The sequence below is a fragment of the Silurus meridionalis genome, chromosome 5 (genome assembly GCF_014805685.1).
Source record: "Silurus meridionalis isolate SWU-2019-XX chromosome 5, ASM1480568v1, whole genome shotgun sequence".
Taxonomy (NCBI): Eukaryota; Metazoa; Chordata; class Actinopteri; order Siluriformes; family Siluridae; genus Silurus; species Silurus meridionalis.
This window is the reverse complement of record NC_060888.1, coordinates 23,430,901-23,448,565: the sequence shown is the minus strand read 5'-3', so window position 1 is coordinate 23,448,565 and position 17,665 is coordinate 23,430,901. Positions and strand designations below refer to the sequence as shown.

The 17,665-nt window shown below is 37.4% G+C and overlaps 1 protein-coding gene across 1 annotated transcript in view; it reads left to right on the top strand.

The window, feature by feature from the left end:
- Positions 1-15,396, top strand: part of fa2h (fatty acid 2-hydroxylase) — a 31,789-nt gene extending 16,393 nt beyond the window's left edge. Inside the window, exons 2-7 of the mRNA XM_046849389.1 lie at positions 4,696-4,785; positions 9,519-9,661; positions 10,069-10,169; positions 11,673-11,845; positions 11,968-12,220; positions 13,398-15,396. Of these exons, the coding sequence (XP_046705345.1) occupies positions 4,696-4,785; positions 9,519-9,661; positions 10,069-10,169; positions 11,673-11,845; positions 11,968-12,220; positions 13,398-13,465 (828 nt within the window). The 3' untranslated portion in view covers positions 13,466-15,396. The remainder of the gene's footprint in view (positions 1-4,695; positions 4,786-9,518; positions 9,662-10,068; positions 10,170-11,672; positions 11,846-11,967; positions 12,221-13,397) is intronic.
- The last annotated feature ends 2,269 nt before the right edge of the window (positions 15,397-17,665 follow it).

Genomic DNA, 17,665 nt, shown 5'->3' with positions numbered 1-17,665 from the left:
TATATAGTAATTTAGGGGCACTAGGAAATGTACTATATAAGCGAGATGCTTCCAGTTATATAAGTCATATATGCGTCCCACAAAGTTAGAGGCATTTTTTTGTCTCCATAACTGAGGCGGATGCGATTCGCATCTCGACGCAAAGCCAACAATACGATACATAAGATACATAAGAAGCAGCTACCGATGCAGTGCGATCCGATTTTCGTCCGAAAGAAACTGTTTAGCGAGGAGAAATCAATCTACATATAAAATATTGGTTACTTTCTAAATAATAAAAGTGTAGCGCAACTGCTAATAATTATATATAAATAAATCGTTTTTTGAAAATCTTTTTTTTTTTCCAAATTGTATCCTATGCACACTTTTTCAAATCGATGCATCACATCGTTAACTTTTAATGCCGATGCACCGATGTGAATTTTACCATCCCTATAGATACACAAACAATTACATAGAGAGAGAGAGAGAAATAAATACACACATCAGCTTGCAGACATACAGCGAGAAACACACTGAGACATACAGAATATACACACACTCTCTGTCTCTCACACAGTTTACACTCATCTCTTACTATAGAGCAACAGATAGTTAGACAGCAGTCAAAATGGTGTTGTATTTGTCTGGATCCTGCTCGGTACAGTAACCTGATGCCACTTCTACACTTCATCACACTGAAGATAAAATCTAAAGGTTGACTTGGTGTATCGAGAGATATCCAACAGAGCAAAGGTTATCATGGTGGAGATAGGATTACTGAAGGTTTACACTTAGAGTCTGTGGTTTTCAGGCATCCAGATCATGATTCATGCTCCATTATCGAGTTCTGGCGAATGAACCTCTGTTCAAGTCGTCCTGGATTTTTTCGCAGATCAGGTTCAGCGAGGAATTTCTGTTAAAACAATGTGAGAATAAGCGCCATTTTGAGTTTTAAAGTGCATGGAGCGTCACCATGTCTTTGAGTTTGTTATGGTTTAAAGCTGTGTGCGTGTGTGTTTGTGTGATTGTTAATGCTTTCCAAAATCCCTTTCTTAGCTCATATGGTTGTTATTTTGCTGTTTATTATACCAATAACATTTCCAGTCAGTTTTGTGCTTTCTGTCCTGTTCAATGCTTCACTTTTGCTCTCTCTCTCGCATGACCTTCATTCTGATGCGGTACACACTCTCAGAAGAACCCTAACACCACTGAAATTCAATATTCAATAGCCCCACCCATTCCTATGTATAAAATCTGTGAAAGTGTGTGAAAATTGCTGTGTGTTTGTTGTGAACAGGATCAGTTGTTATTACTAAACACAGACACATGACGAATTAATGGAAACAAAAACACATGCTTTACACACAGGAAGTGGTAGTGCAGTGGTTAAGGCTCGGGACTACTGCTTAGAAGGTCAGGAGGTACAAGTTCATGTATCACCAAGCTGCCACTTTTGGGCCCTTGAGCAAGGCCCTTAGCGCTCTGAGCTTCCAAACAATGCTTACATTACACATGACAAGTGTAAAGCATTTTTTGCTAATGTGACGTTTTTTTTTCTTTCAATTCGTCTGTATGTACTAATTTGAGCCGATGGCACAACGCAGTCTAAATAGTTAAGTGTTTGTATCAGGAAACCATGCGGAGGAGGAAAATACATTTAGTATAAAAATAAAGAAGTAAAGATTATTTTAAAAAAGAAAAATCGCACCTTTGAACGATTCCTAAATAGGATTTTTTTCTTGTATCTGAATCGGTTCTTGTCTCTAGCGGTCCTGAGGGAAGGAGTTTGAGTAAAAAAAAAAAAAAAAAGCTGTTTCTTTCACTTTGTATTGGTTTAAGTTTTATTACACATGCATATCTGTACACACACTAGGTACACTAGTTTGTAGACACCTGACCATTAGATATGTGTTTTTTGAGCGTTTCATTTCACATTTAGTCCCCATTTGCTGTTATAATAACCTTCACTCTTCTGGGAAGATGTTCCACTAGATCTTGGGGTGCCCTTGTGGAGATTTGTGCTCCTTCAGCTACAAGGGCGTTGGTGAAGTCAGGTACTAATGTAGGTGAGGTGAGGAGCGGAGACCTGGGGTTCAGTCAGCATTCTTAATCATTCCAAAGGTATTCAGTAGGGTTGTGGTCAGAGCTCTACATCTTTCAAACCATGTAAAGTATATCTTCATGAAGCTAACTTTGTGCACAGGGGCATTGTCATGTTGAAACAGGTTTGGATCTCTACATACTGTTTGGCTGGAAAAGTCAGGTATCTCAATACTTTTATGCTGCTTAATGTAAATTGATTAGAGCATTTAGAAAATTGTATTAAAACATGAATTCACCAAATGAATCGTAATCTCCCAGCAATTAATTTTTTTTTAATTATTTTGAATAATTTAAGATTTCGAACCGGTTAGCATTCATCTTTAATACGGTCTGCAATAGTAGACTGATGTCCACTTTATTAGGAACGCCTGCACATACTCATGCAGTTATCTGAACAGCCAGTCACATGGTGCATGGTGCCATGTCATCATGGCATCATGTCCGGGGTACGTTTTTGCACCTTGAACCAGACCATTACAAAACACTTACTAAGGATGAATCATTGAATCATAATACATTGTCTGCCATTCTAAAACTGTAACTTGGTCCAGCCTAAAAAAAGCATACCTCTCCTCTGACGTTTTATTTCCACGTGTTTTTAATTGAACATCACGTAACCCCACCCACTGATAATTGTTAAATAGTTATATTTCTATAAATATTTATATAATGAACTCCACCCTTTTGTTGATGGTAAAAAGGGTTATATGTGCCATGCCCACATGCCAGCACTGTGGTGTTCTGTGCTTATAATCACAACAATAAAGCTTGTTTCCCGTTTCGCACGCACGGCTCACGTATTTTTACGTTACAGACATGTGCGAGAAAAAGAGATGAAGAGCACAATTTCAGCATTAGATTAAGGCTAGTCTTATGTTAGTCTTATGATGTTTATGTTGTGTGCAAAGACTAGAACTCAGGCTGTTGATGCATAATTGTCTCCCAGCATTTCTTCATATGCATAGTGTGGATAGAGACAGTCACTATAACTACATGTGTTTGTTTCCATTCCTGTCCCACAGAGACCGGGACTTGCGTGTTGCACCGCTTTCCGTGTTTATTTCTCAGTGTACACATAAGGCCACGTGATTGTTTGTGTGATACAGATGTGTGAATTTTTGTTTGGGTTGTGTGAATGACTGTACTTCAGTCAGAGCAGAGCAGAAACAAATCTGATATTTTATTTTTCATTTCTGTGCATTATGTTGAATTTATTTATTTATATTGAAATCTGCAACACCACTTATTTTATTTTATTTTCACGTAAATTACTATTATTTATTATATAGTGTGTGTGTGTGTGTGTGTGTGTGTGTGTGTATGTATGTATATATATATATATATATATATATATATATATATATATGAAATGGATGTTTGTATATGATACAGTTTATATTAATTTCTAATTAATTCCCAAATTTCTAATTAATCCCCATAAATTCATGGTAAGTTTCAAGGAATAGTTTCAAAATTCCCCAGATGAAGTTCCCATAGTATGTTTCCAGAAATTTACCGGAAAATGTTCGGGCCCTTTGCAACGCCAGTAGGATGTATGACACTTTAATACTGTGACGTTATTTAAAAGCAAAATTAAGTGATACAACATAAAGTCCCTTGCCAATATCTGTGTGTTCCCTGCATTTACAGTTATATTAATGTCATTTGGCGCAATCCAATATGATATACAGAATTGCTTGCACTGTTTTATTATATAGTTTATTAACTACTTTTCTTCTATCTTTCCAAAGTGTTTTTTTTTATGATAAAAAGCATTTTGAAAAGCCTAGAAAAATGAAGCAACAGTGAAAAATGTGACATTTAAAAAAGTACATGATACTAATTTAGGTAAAAGTCACGTGTCGTGAATGTTTGCATGCAGGTGTTACGTTAAGGGAGAGCGGTGTGTGTGTGTATATGTGTGTGTTCCACTTAAAGGTGCGATTGAGCCACGGTTAATTGCCTGTTAAGATGAGAGCGTAACAGTGCAACGATGGAACCGATTAATATTTTACCCAGGCATTCTTTCAGTGACTGGCAGCCTGTGAAGGTCATGATGTTAGTCATGTTTGTGTGTGTATGTGTGTGTGTGTGTGTGTGTGTGTGTGTGTGTGTGTGTGTGTGTGCGTGAGATCCCGTGTTCAGATCCATGCCAGCATTTTCATATTTGCAATTCCTGTGCTTCGTATATCACAGCGCTGACAGGTGAACACTAAAGACTGTTCTTTGTCATAGTATTCCAGTCACACTGGTATGAAACTGCTCCCCATTTCACACACACACTCACACATAAGAATCAAACCACAAAACAGTTTCTAAAGCCAGCTCTTGACAACCCTATTACAGTGGGGTTGCAATCTGTACATCTTCAGGGTCATGTGTCCTTTCATCCATGTTTCTAAAGAAGTTTTTTATCTATGACTACATATCCACTTATTTGCCAAACTGATCTTTTCGAAGCAGCTTGCCATGAAACGACTCCCGGGATTTAAACTCGAACCTTTCCAGATGTGATCTTAAAAGATTTGTTTTAGATCAGATTTTAACCAGTGAACTACAAATTGAATGTAGCTCTTAAGATACTGACTTGTTTATATGTGTGTGTTTTAGACACTAAGACAGAGGGGAAACAAGTCCGAAGCACAAGATGGTATGGAAGAAGACGCCATCAACAAATGCAGCAAAGTCGATGATGAAACAGTAAGTGTATGAGTACATTTATACCTTGATCTTACTTAGAAACCCCTTGATAACACCCACAGAATGTAGGAAACACATCACCCCTGCTAACCAATCGCATTCAACTGAATGTTGGCGCATATACAGCTACACTATACTGTATTGCTAAAACGAAAAGGTCTGGAACACCTGACTTTTCCAGCCAAATGTGGTTTTTCCCCAATCTGTTAACACATTCGAAGGCACACAATTGTATAGGGTGTCTTTGGATGTCGATAGCTTGAAATTCTCCCTTCACTTCAACCACCAGACCCAAAACTATTCCAGAATGACAATGCCCCTGTGCACAAAGCCTGTAAATGCTTTACATGGGTTGGAGTGGAAGATCTTGAATGGCCTGTTATAATGGGATGACCTCACTCTCTTGAACTCCATTGAGATGAATAGGAATGCTGACTGCACCCCAGGCCTCCTCACCTCAACTTCATCAGTACCTGACTTTACTAAATCCCTTATAGCTAAATAAACACAAATCTCCACAATCACACTCCAAAATCTAGTGAAACATCTTCCCAGAAGAGTAAAGGTTATTATAACCGGAAATGGGGACTAAATGTGGAATGGGATGTTCAGAAAGCACATGCAATTTATCCTCATGCAAGAATAAAAAATTGCTTGTTTAAATACATATCATATACAGAGCAGACTTTGGAAACAGTACTTGGAATTATGTTTTTTTGGGAAGTATATATGTGCCTGATGGCCACAGAGATTTTGGAGATAGATATGTTAAAAATATATTTTGCTACTAATAAAAAATAAACATGGTGGTGTTGTTAACATGTGCACTAATCAGGCATTACATTATGACATTATAACATTATGAATGGTGAAGTGAATAACACTGATTATCTCTTCATCATGGCACCTGTTAGTATGTGGGACATTTTAGGCAGAAAGTGAACATTCCTCAAAGTTAAAATGTTAAAAGCAGGAAAAATGGGCAAGCGTAAGGAAGTTTGACAAAATTGTGACGTCTAGACGACTGGGTCAGAGCATCTCCAAAACTCTTGTGGGATGTTCCCGGTCTGCAGTGGTCAGTATCTATTTAAAGTGCTCCAAGAAAGGAACAGTAATGAACCGGTGACAGGTTCATCGGATGCACGTTGGGGAGCGAAGACTGGTCCGTGTGGTCCGATCCAAAAGACGAGCTCCTGTAAATTAAATCGCTGGAGAAAGTTAATAGTGTTAATGTTTAACGGGTCAAAACTGTTTAGTCAGCAAAAGGGATTTTGTTTAAATAAACAAATGTGTAAAGCATGCCATTGTTGCTGTTTAGGAATTGAGAGAGAGAGAGAGAGAGAGAGAGAGAGAGAGAGAGAGATAAAGTGAGATTGAGAGAGACAGAGAGAGGCGAGAGCTCTACGGGGTGCTGACCTCACAACTGTCCTACCAAAACATTGTTACATAATCGAGTCTGCTCTCTAATTTATTGCCAACAAACACTTAAATAACTGATGACCTCAGCAACAACAATAACTGACACAAAGCCTACAGCAGCACAATAAAGACATGTATAATTCAGTGACATGTTTCTTCGCAACTGTGTAAGAGATTGATTTATAATCGCACTGTCTGACGTCACCAGAAGAGGATGGATTTCGTTTTTTACTCTGGTTGCAGTCACGGTTTTCTCCTCGTGTTTTAGAAGGGAGTTGGTCCTTGATGTCACTGTCATCCTTTTCCGATTGCGTATTTTTGGGATGCGTATTTCTGTAAACCTGCTTCGCGGCAACGTGTGTGGAATCAAGATTGTTTCAGAAAGTGTGAAATAGAGATTGGACATTGATCAGATCACATGGCTTCTCTCACCACTGCTGTTTCGATGGCACGCAATTTCACTTCAGCTTTCCATGAGCCACGTCCTAAATCACGTCCTCAGAGAACATATCTGTCTGGTTTTCTCTTCCTGGAGGTAGAAACCAAAACATGAACCATAACAAAACTGTACTGATCTACAACCTAGTGAAGATCTTCCCAATGCCTGACCTGTCATGACCTGTCTTTACTGTCTTTAATGTGACTTTAATCAAGAACCTCCCTATGTCTGACCTGTCTTTAATGTGACCTGTCTCTAATGTGACCTGTCTGACCTGTCTTTAATGTGACCTGTCTGACCTGTCTTTAATGGAAACTGTCTGACCTGTCTTTAATGTGACCTGTCTGACCTGTCTATAATGGGACCTGTCTGACCTGTCTTTAATCTGACCTGTCTTTATTCTGACCTGTCTGACCTGTCTTTTATGTGACCTGTCTGACCTGTCTTTAATCTGACCTGTGTTTATTCTGACCTGTCTGACCTGTCTTTTATGTGACCTGTCTGACCTGTCTTTAATCTGACCTGTGTTTATTCTGACCTGTCTGACCTGTCTTTAATGTGACCTGTCTGACCTGTCTTTAATCTGACCTGTCTTTATTCTGACCTGTCTGACCTGTCTTTTATGTGACCTGTCTGACCTGTCTTTAATCTGACCTGTCTTTATTCTGACCTGTCTGACCTGTCTTTTATGTGACCTGTCTGACCTGTCTATAATGGAACCTGTCTGACCTATCTTTAATCTGACCTGTCTTTATTCTGACCTGTCTGACCTGTCTTTAATGTGACCTGTCTGACCTGTCTATAATGGAACCTGTCTGACCTATCTTTAATCTGACCTGTCTTTATTCTGACCTGTCTGATCTGTCTTTTATGTGACCTGTCTGACCTGTCTTTAATCTGACCTGTCTTTAATGGGACCTGTCTGACCTGTCTTTAATGGGACCTGTCTGACCTGTCTTCAGTCTGACCTGTCTTTACGTGTTGGGGATCTGCTTATTGAAAATGAACCATTTTATTATATTTCTGATCAAATGAACGAAATTAACTAAATGACTCAAAAAAGATTCAGTCACTATAATGATCCATTCTTTCCATTACTCCTGGGCATCTAAAGGAGCTGCTGCTTCTAAATCCCTATTCCAAGTTTACCATTTATTTTTACATTTATGTCATCTGGGAGATGCCCTTATGCAGAGCAACTTACATTTATCTCATTTAAAGAACTGCGCAGTGGGTCAAGGGCCCAGCAGTGGCACCTTCTAAACCAAACGCCTTAATCACTTGACCTACCACTTTTCACACATCATGAACTCTGTGTGAACCCACTTTATTGAGCACTTCACCATTTTCCTTATTGCTTTGTTCTGTATGCAGTGTGAGCCTTGGAACAGAATCGGCATGTCCTATATAAATCTTGTTTTTTTACATTCTAGTAAATCGTAGAGCTGAAAATGGAGATGGCGGTATTTCAAGAATTAATTCCAACCGTGGTACAGGAGCATCAGTGACATTTTTACAGCCGTAAATCTGACAATTGATTAGGCTTACATTTTATCTGAGGGAATGGCAGTTTCTGCCCTCGTGTTTGTACAACTGGTTCTTTACACAACCTCATCTTTCGAGAGTGAGAGTCATTTCCTCATACTTGTAGGAAATGTATTTATGATTGACCCTATGTGAGTCAGGTGTTGTATTCAAGTTCGTTTTAAAATAGGCGCATTGTTCGGCCACAGCCACTTCTTGTACATTTTGCTCCAAAGCATTTAACCTTCTTCCAGCACTGCAGCAAGGACATGTTCAACCTTTCATTTTGAAATCAGTCATTACATTTATGGTATTTGGCAGACGCCCTTATTAATGAGTTCATTTATACAAACGAGCAGCTATAGGGTTAAGGTCCTTGCTCATTGACCATGATGTTGGCAGTTTGGTGCAGCTGGGATTTGAACTCATGAGCAGTGCAGCATTTGCCAAACTGTAATCTGTTCAGAGATGATTATGGGAGACCGATGCACAACAATAATCTAACCTGGAGCTAAAAACTGCATGTTTTGCCTTTTCAAGGTCTATAAATTATAGAAAAGATTTAAATTTGTAAAGAGTTAAAGAGTTTTTATAAGTTTATCTGTTTATCTGTACTGTGGGCTGTTCCTGGTCTGCAGTGTTCAGTATTTATCAGAAGTGGTCCAAGGAAGGAACAGTGGTGAACCGGTCATGGACAGCCGAGGCTCGCTGATGCATGTGGGGAGCAAAGGCTGGTCCGTGTGGTCCGATCCAACAAACGAGCTCCAGTAGCTCATATTGCTAAAAGTTAAGAAGTTAATGGTGTTAATGCTCGTCGGGTCAGGACTGTTTTGTCAGCAAAAGGGGGACCAACACAATATTAGGCAGGTGGTCATAATGTTATGCCTGATCGGTGTATATCTGCTAATAATATATAGGCTTTTTAGAGACAGTTCTCTCCTCACCTGCTGTAAACCAAAATAAACACGTAAATATTTCGATATTTTCAGTATTAACCAACCAGGAAATCTCTCCCCTAAGGAAGAAGCCTGGTATACAACAATGGCATAATAATGATCTGTTGTTTTTTTTTTTTGTTATACTTTGACAGTACATAAAAAAGGTTCAAGAAAATAACAGAACTGGAAAATGGAAAGGAAACTGGTGTGATTTCTCAGTTTATGGTTTCTGTGTGTGTGTATGTCTGTGTATGTGTGTCCATCCATCTGGTGATCAGGGCAAAATATTCCGGAAGCTTTTTACAAGAGGACTTTACACCAGTTCCTTGAAATGTTTTCTTTTTTAGGAAATGTGAACTGTTATTGTCTAGAAGATTTTTCGCAATAGCTAAGCATTATGATTCTGTGTGCAGGATCTGGTGGACTGGAGGAAGCCTCTTGCCTGGCAGGTGGGATATTTGGGAGAGAAATATGACGCCTGGGTCCACCAGCCTGTCAATCGGCCCATTCGTCTCTTCGAGTCCGACTTCTTCGAAGCAAACACCAAGACCCCATGGTGCGAACTCTTAAGGAAGAATTTACACATTGTAATCGTATTCAGGATCAGATGCTATAAAAAAAATTTGCATTTAGGTTTAAATTACTGTTAATTATATCAATTAAAGTGTGTGCTAGTAAGTAGTGCTAGTGTAACAATATGGATTTATAATGAAAAAAAAAATGCAATATACATTTTGAAACGTTGTGCTAAGGGTTAATAAATAAAAGACAAACTTATCGCTTTCCTAATGTGGTGATATTCAGATTGAAATTGATGCTAGTCACTATAAATTGTTATTTCCAAGAGTAGAACATATTGTCATCCATCCATTCCGGAAAGTTTACATAATATTTTTATTGTTTTAATTTATTAAAATTTTCCAGACTTGCTTTTATTAATATCTTTATCTTCACCTTGTGTAGGTTTATGGTACCTGCCGTGTGGATGCCTCTGGTTATTTACTTGAGCTGGTACAGCTATAGCTTGTTAGCACAAGGGAGCACTAGGTTGTATATTACATCAGGTAATCCACACATACACACACACACACACACACACACACACACACACACACACACACACACACACTCTGCACACTTGATTACCAACCCTCACACTGAATCCAGTATGAGACATTGGAGATTTTCTGAATGTAAAATATTCAGTAAATATTCATTCAGTATTACATTCCATTTAACTTCAGATCTAGACAAAGTGTCTGAGGATGGTGTTGAGGAAAGGACACAATTAAAATCATGTAAAAATCAATAAAAAAAAACTTTTTAACAACCCTGACAACTTTCCGAAGAAATGTAACCAATCTTGAACACTTGCTGAGGAAATTTTTACCAATCCTGACAGCTTCCTGAAAATCTTCCTGAAAACTTCCCCAAGAACTTTTAACCATCTGAGAACTTCCTAAGAAAATGTAACCAATCCTGACAACTTTCTGAGAACATTTTTCCAATCATGACCACTTGTCAAAGAAATTTTAACCATTCTGACAACTAACTGAGGACATTAAACCAATCCTCACATTTAAACGGAGACATTTGGTCAATCCTGGCAACCTACCCAAGAGATTGTAACCATTCTAACAACAACCTGAGGACAAGCAACAATCTTGAAAACTTGCCAGAGAAAATGTAACCATCTTGTAACCAAATGTAACTTCTGGAGAATTTTTGACCAATCCTGACGATATCCCGAAAGGTTTTTACCAATACTGGCAACTTTCCAAAGAAATTAAACCAATCCCGACAACTTCCTCAAAAAGTCTGATTAATTCTGACAACCTTTCAAAGAAATTTGACCTATCCTGAAACTTTCCAAGAAAGTTTGACAAATCCTGAGAGTTCCTGCAGAGTTTGAGAATCACCGCCTGCCAGTTCTTGCATAAACTCTGACAAATCCTGACAACTACAACAGAAAAGTTTAACTAATCTCAAAAGCTTCTGCAAAACGTTTGACCAGGAACATACAACAGAAATGATTGGATGGCTTCATTTTGAAAAAGAGAAAAAAGCTGTGTTCTATTTGAGAAAAGCGACATAACCGGCTATACTGACATCATAACATAACTAACATCTACATTTCCAAGAGAAAGTTACCATAGGTTGAAAAACCTGACATTTGGGACATTGAACGTACCACCTTTGGTCAAAATAGAAACTCAGTCATTTATTGCCTGATTAAAATTCTTGTCTGTGTGACAAGGAACAAAGACCAAGGAAAAAAATCGCATAACTTTGTATTTGAGTATAAAAAGCTATTGTTCCTTATTATTCTTTCATTCTTTAAACCATCTGTGAACCCTGACATGACTCACCTTAATACTATACCTATTAAAATGACTACATTTCATTAACATTTCACGTACCAGTTTGTTCTGTTTGACAGAATGCTTGTTATTGATGACATGTTCAGCAATTAACACAGCACATATTCATGCAACTAATATCATTTAAAAACTTTAGTTCAATCTAATAGTGTACTCTTTCTTTTAAAATTCCCTGTGTATCTCCAGAGTACTCCTTTTTTATTCACAAGTACTGGTTCCCACTCCTCTTCATGACTGGGATGTTCATCTGGTCCTTTGTCGAGTACTGCATCCACCGTTTCCTGTTCCACCTGCGTCCTCCGGCCCACAACTATTACCTCATTACCCTTCACTTCCTCCTCCATGGTCAACACCACAAGGTGAGTCAGAAGCCCAGAGAGATGTGAGATGTCTTGTGGCCTGCCTAGAGTCATTTTGATTGGCCAGCTAATATCTAATAGCTATATGATCTCTCTTTCTGTCTCACTCCATTGTCCTCCAGTCTCCATACGATGGCTCTCGTCTGGTGTTCCCTCCTGGCATTGCATCAGTCGTTATAGGGGGATTTTACATAACTCTGCACCAGCTGCTGCCCGAAGGTTTAGGCACGCCTGTGTTCGTCGGTGGTCTGTGTGGTTACGTGGTGTACGACATGATCCACTACTACCTGCACTACGGTTCTCCACGCAAGGGCTCCTACCTGTACGGCCTGAAGGCTTACCACGTCAAACATCACTTTGAGCACCAAAGAGCAGGTAATAATCCTTTTCGCTTTGAATAACTTGTTCTACTTTTAGTAATGTCACGATTTAGTTGTTACTGTAGTAGCTTTGCATTATTTAAAGAATAAACCATGTTTTCTCGTCTGTTCAATCGGAAAATTGTGCTTTCACGGTACAGTAGGATTATAAACTCATCGTTACACCGAGAGGCACCGTTCCTAGGAAACTGGATGACTCCTTGCTCAAATCTTTTTAATTAGGCATTACATTTGCATTTATAGAATGTAGCAGACGTCCTTTTCCAGAGCGACTTACAGAAGTGCTTTCTTGTCTTTATCAAAAACACATTCTGGAAAAGAAAACAAAGAAAAAATAAATATTAGAAGAAAAAAAACACCAAATGTAAATAATTAACAGTGATAATTCAATTGTGTGGTGGAGAAGTAGATACCTGTTTTTAATAGGGACAATGTCAAGTGAATGCTAACCCTTTGAAATGGATAAAAGTTGTCAGGAATATTACATTTTTTTGCAGAAATGTTGCTAAATTCTTTAAAAACAACAACACATGACTAATAAAAGTGCACTTTATGCTCACACACTTTTACTTCCTATTTTTTGTTCACAATTTGACAACTGAATGAACTTTATGATCATGATAACAATACACTATATGGACAAAATTATTGGGACCCCCGAACTTTCCTTACTACATTTTTGGAAGCACACAGTTGTACAGGATGTCTATAGCATGACATTTTCCCTCCACTTGAAATAGTAGGCCCAAACCTGTTCAAGCATGACAATGGTCCTATACACATAACCAGCTCCATGCTTTAAATGGGTTGGACTGAAAGATCTTCAGTGGTCTGCTGTTCAACCCTATTGAACACCTTTGCGATGAATCGAAACGCTAACTGAACTCTAGGCCTCCACACTCCTAATCAGTACCTGACTTTACTAATACCTTTGTGACTGAATGAATAGAAATCTCCTTAAACACACCCCAATCTAGTGGAACATCTTCCCAGAAGAGTGGAGATTATTATTACAACAAATTAGGACTTCATGTGAAATGGGATGTTCAAAAATGGTGTCTAAACACTTTTGTCAAAATCGTGCAATTGAGGTACAGCAGGCTTTTGAGAATATTCTTTAGTGTGTTGTGGTGTGTATCACCTGATTGGATGTTTGTGTTTCCTTCTTGCAGGTTTTGGCATCTCGACTACGTTTTGGGACTATCCCTTTAACACGGTTATTCCAGAGCAGACATTTTAAATTGCCCCCGTGCAAGGCTGCCCATGCTGTCCAACCTTTACCTAAATGTTGCTTTTTTTTTCAGAGCTCGTGCTCTGATACTTTTCCCAAAAGAAAAAAAAAAGGCCCAAGCTCATCATCTTTGTCATGATCATCATTGTGACCACCATCATTATCATTATCATTTATTCATTATCATCATTTGGTTGCCAGGTTAGGAACGGGTGCAGCCCAGACTCTAAATAAATGTTGGTGTATATGCATGTACAGGCATATAATATGTAAAAGAATCGATAATTGTTTATATTGTATTATAACAGTTTTTATGTAGAGCCACTGAGACGTTCATTGCCTTTTAACCCTAAAATATCATCTTGAGTAGATACAGGCAGAAGGATTATGTTAAGTGCGAGAAGGTGTGCGAATGTGAGGAGTGAATGAGCGTTTTTTTTTAGCTGTAGCGTGGATCTGAATGGAAGAGAAGGTATTGCGACGGGACCCTCAATGGCGCTTCAAGTCAATGCCGGATAGGAATTACTCAGGAACATGCTTTAAATCCCACCACGCTTATGCAAGACTTGTCAGTGTTTTTGCCTTTATATATAGGAAGTTTCCTTTACTGGGCTTTCTGTTTGCGTTTTTTGGCTTCCAGGATTTTCTTATTTCTGATCCCCTTTTTTTTAATGGTGATTTTTTTTCTCTAAAACATAAGCATTTAGTGTCATGTTCTGTTTTTTTGTTTTTTAACTCCAGGGATTTATTCTGTGGAAGCCAGTTTGCTAGTTTTTATAAGCAATATATATTATTTTTTGTTTGATTTCTTTTTATTTTTAATGGAAGAAATGCCAAGTGATTTACCGTCAGAACAATGTGCAGGTTGTACCCATAGCCATTGACTCCTTGTATAATCGTAATAAAAAAAAGAATTATTTTTGAGAGACTTTAAGCTGTGATGCGTTTATAGAGATGCAAGGAGCGAACAATGGCCCTTGGACTTTCCGGATCAGGAAATGCAGGTGTGTTTGTCATAGCTGCAGATTTTGAACTCTCGTGAGGGCATGAAGCCACGTGCTCGGGGATCTCCAGCGGCATGGGGGTTGCCTGACAGGGGGTTTAGATGTCGGCGTGGTGACCCCTGTTCTGGGTTGAAGATCATTAGTATCTGACCAGGCTATGAACGAGGAGGCCCTTACCACCATCTCTGGCTGATCTCTCGTTGGTTCATACTCGTATTAATCTTTGACCTGTTCATCTCTCTCTCTCTCTCTCTCTCTCTCTCTCTCTTTCTCGCTCCATTTCACATTCTGTCCCCCGATTAGCATACGTGTTTTATGTCTTAATTTCTTTGCATGTATTTGCCTTTTGATGTTTTTTTTTTTTTTTTTTATGTTTTTGCCATGAAGTCACTGCATCCCGTCTGGATTCTAGGAACTTTCTATTCAGGTGAAAAGGAGACTGTGGCCTCCTTGATGTCCTTTATCTTCTACACAACTACCATCATTGCTTTGTAAGGCTACAGTCTGCCCTTTTTAACTTGATGGCACAAAAAACAACAGAAAACATAAAGTTAAATCTCTGTATTAAAATGTCCCCAATGTGCTATAAAGGGCATTCCCTACCTCCCTATTCCTTCCGCTCAAATCATGTAATCAGTCAGTGGGATGTCACGAGCTGAGCGAACGTTGAGTTGAGGTTATGGATGTTTTGATTGAGCGATACAGCTCAAGAATGTTCTCTGTTTCTGAAAGCATGAATGTTGATTATTAAGAATGTCATGCCATGGCACCTTCCTGTCTCGTCTCTGATGAAATAGGTCACACTGAGGGCGTCTCACTGCCGGTGGGTGCCAACTGGTTTGATTCAAGTAATAACAGTAAATATATTTGCACGTGTTTACCTGTAAACAAAGTTCGAAGGTTTAATTCAGAGAAACAAAGCTTTTAAATGAAAAATTAAAAAACCCTAATGCCTCTAATACAAATGAAAATCTGTTTACTACTATATATTTTTTATGTTGCAAATTTCTATGCAAATGTACTTGTAAATAAATGTCTGTATATTTCTGATGAAGATGATTTCGCTTGCTTTTTGTCACAAACATCTTGGAGTTGTGAGGTTCATTTCTTTTAGATTAGCGACATCAGTGACCAGCATCTCTGAAGATCATTTAATAATGTCTGTGAGTCATAAACGCCTCAAATGAATTATTCATGGATAGGGAAAGGTAAGACCTGCGTACGTTTTATGGGTGAGCAAACTCTAGCTTAATTGTGCATGTTGCTGCAAGTACAGTATTTTGCATGTCATCAAAATTTCATGTTCTTTATTGTGGCTTACTGATGTCAGTGTCCACAGGTAAGTGCCTGTATTGTTTCCTTATTATGAGAATTGATGAGGCTAATAAACATCTCTGAGAAGAGTGCAGATGGAAAGAAATGGAGCAAATATAATATCCTCTTAATTTCTCATTGTCAGTTATTTTTTCCTCGTAGCAAAACAAGTGAAATACTTATATCTAAGGCAAAGAATATGTACACATACACACAGGAAGCATAACTTTAAATACGAATAAATACGAGAATCCAATATGAATATAATAATGTCAAAATGTTGCATAAAAAAGAAATTGTGACTATTGAATTAGCAAATTGAGTTGTTTTCATATCCTAGAAGACATTATGGATTTGCATGTGACCAAATACAAAATAAGTTGTGCTCATCAAGCATTGATAAACTGCCATAAATATATCATATTATAAAAAAAATAATAAAAATACATTTTGTTTAGATCCAGATTGAAGCCTTGCTTTCACACTTTAAATCAGACACTATACTGATGTGAAGTTTACAGACTGATGTGTAATGTATCCTACCTGAATGTTGAATTTAATACATAAGTATAAAATGTACAATGGCGCCCCCAAGAGGCTGTTGCTGATTACTGCAGCAAAAGGAAGTGTACTGAACTAACAACAAAAAAGAATTAATTCTTTTTTTCAATTAGCATATAAAAAGACATTTTATTTGTAATACAAATAAAAATATTATGATTTTTTTATATTTAGTGTGGATTCCAGAGCCAATTCAGGCCTGTTAAAGGACTGTCTAGAATATATTATCATCTGCTGTAGTGTTTTTACGGTAATTACTGTGTAGTTGGATTATTGTTATTATTAATATTGTGGGTTTCTTTTTTTTTTTTTTTTTTTTTTTTTTTTGCCATGTCCCGTGAAAAAAGAAGGTTTTTTTTATTTACTTATTTATAATTGGCTGGCGATAAATCGTCTACTTTGCCTATTGGGCATACAGGTATATAGGACATGTTACAAGCCTGCAGGTTTAGAGAGCATTTTATAAATGTCTTTACTTAAAGATTTCAATAAATAAAACAAAACATATATAACCTGTTCTTGAACTTTGAAATTTAGAGGTTAAATGCATTTCATTACAATAAACCTTCACCCAAGAACAATGGGGTTTCAACTTTTGTAAACTCTGTAGCTTATATTATCCAATTACTCATTGTGTTTCCTAAACAATATCCATGTAATTATTCATTGTGCTTCCTGTTCAAGTACATTATCCCGAACAATCAGCTATTATATATTTAATCCAGAAAAACTATACATAATGTTGACACTTGATATCAATTAAACTAAAAACCAATTAAACAGCATAATCTGCATGGTTTATATTTATTGCATTTGTTACAAAAAAAATTATATTCACTGTGTAGAACCAAATAACAAGAGATTAATAAAATTATGTAAACAATACAATCGATGCAGTGGAAGATACTATTCTCTAACTAAGGGGTGTGTAAAGGTGTAAAGGTATAGCGTTTGTTTTAAGTTTAGGATCCTATGAATTATATGTATATATTGTAAATGTACAAATATCGATAAGTGATTTACTTTTGTTTTTATCCTTACATTTTAAAATACTAAACGATTAATGGTAAATTTATTCTACTTCCCCTTCAAATGTGCCAAATGGTTTCTCCACATTAATTTATAAATTGGGTTAAAAGCAATTTAGAACAGTTGGATTTCTGAAAGGAGAAACCATTTTATTAAAAAGGTATATTACAAATTTCAAGAAAATAATGAACTAGAAAATGAAAATAATTATATATATATATATATATATATATATATATAGATAGATAGATAGATAGATAGATAGATAGATAGTTGGTAGGTGAACGGTCATGTTGCTAGC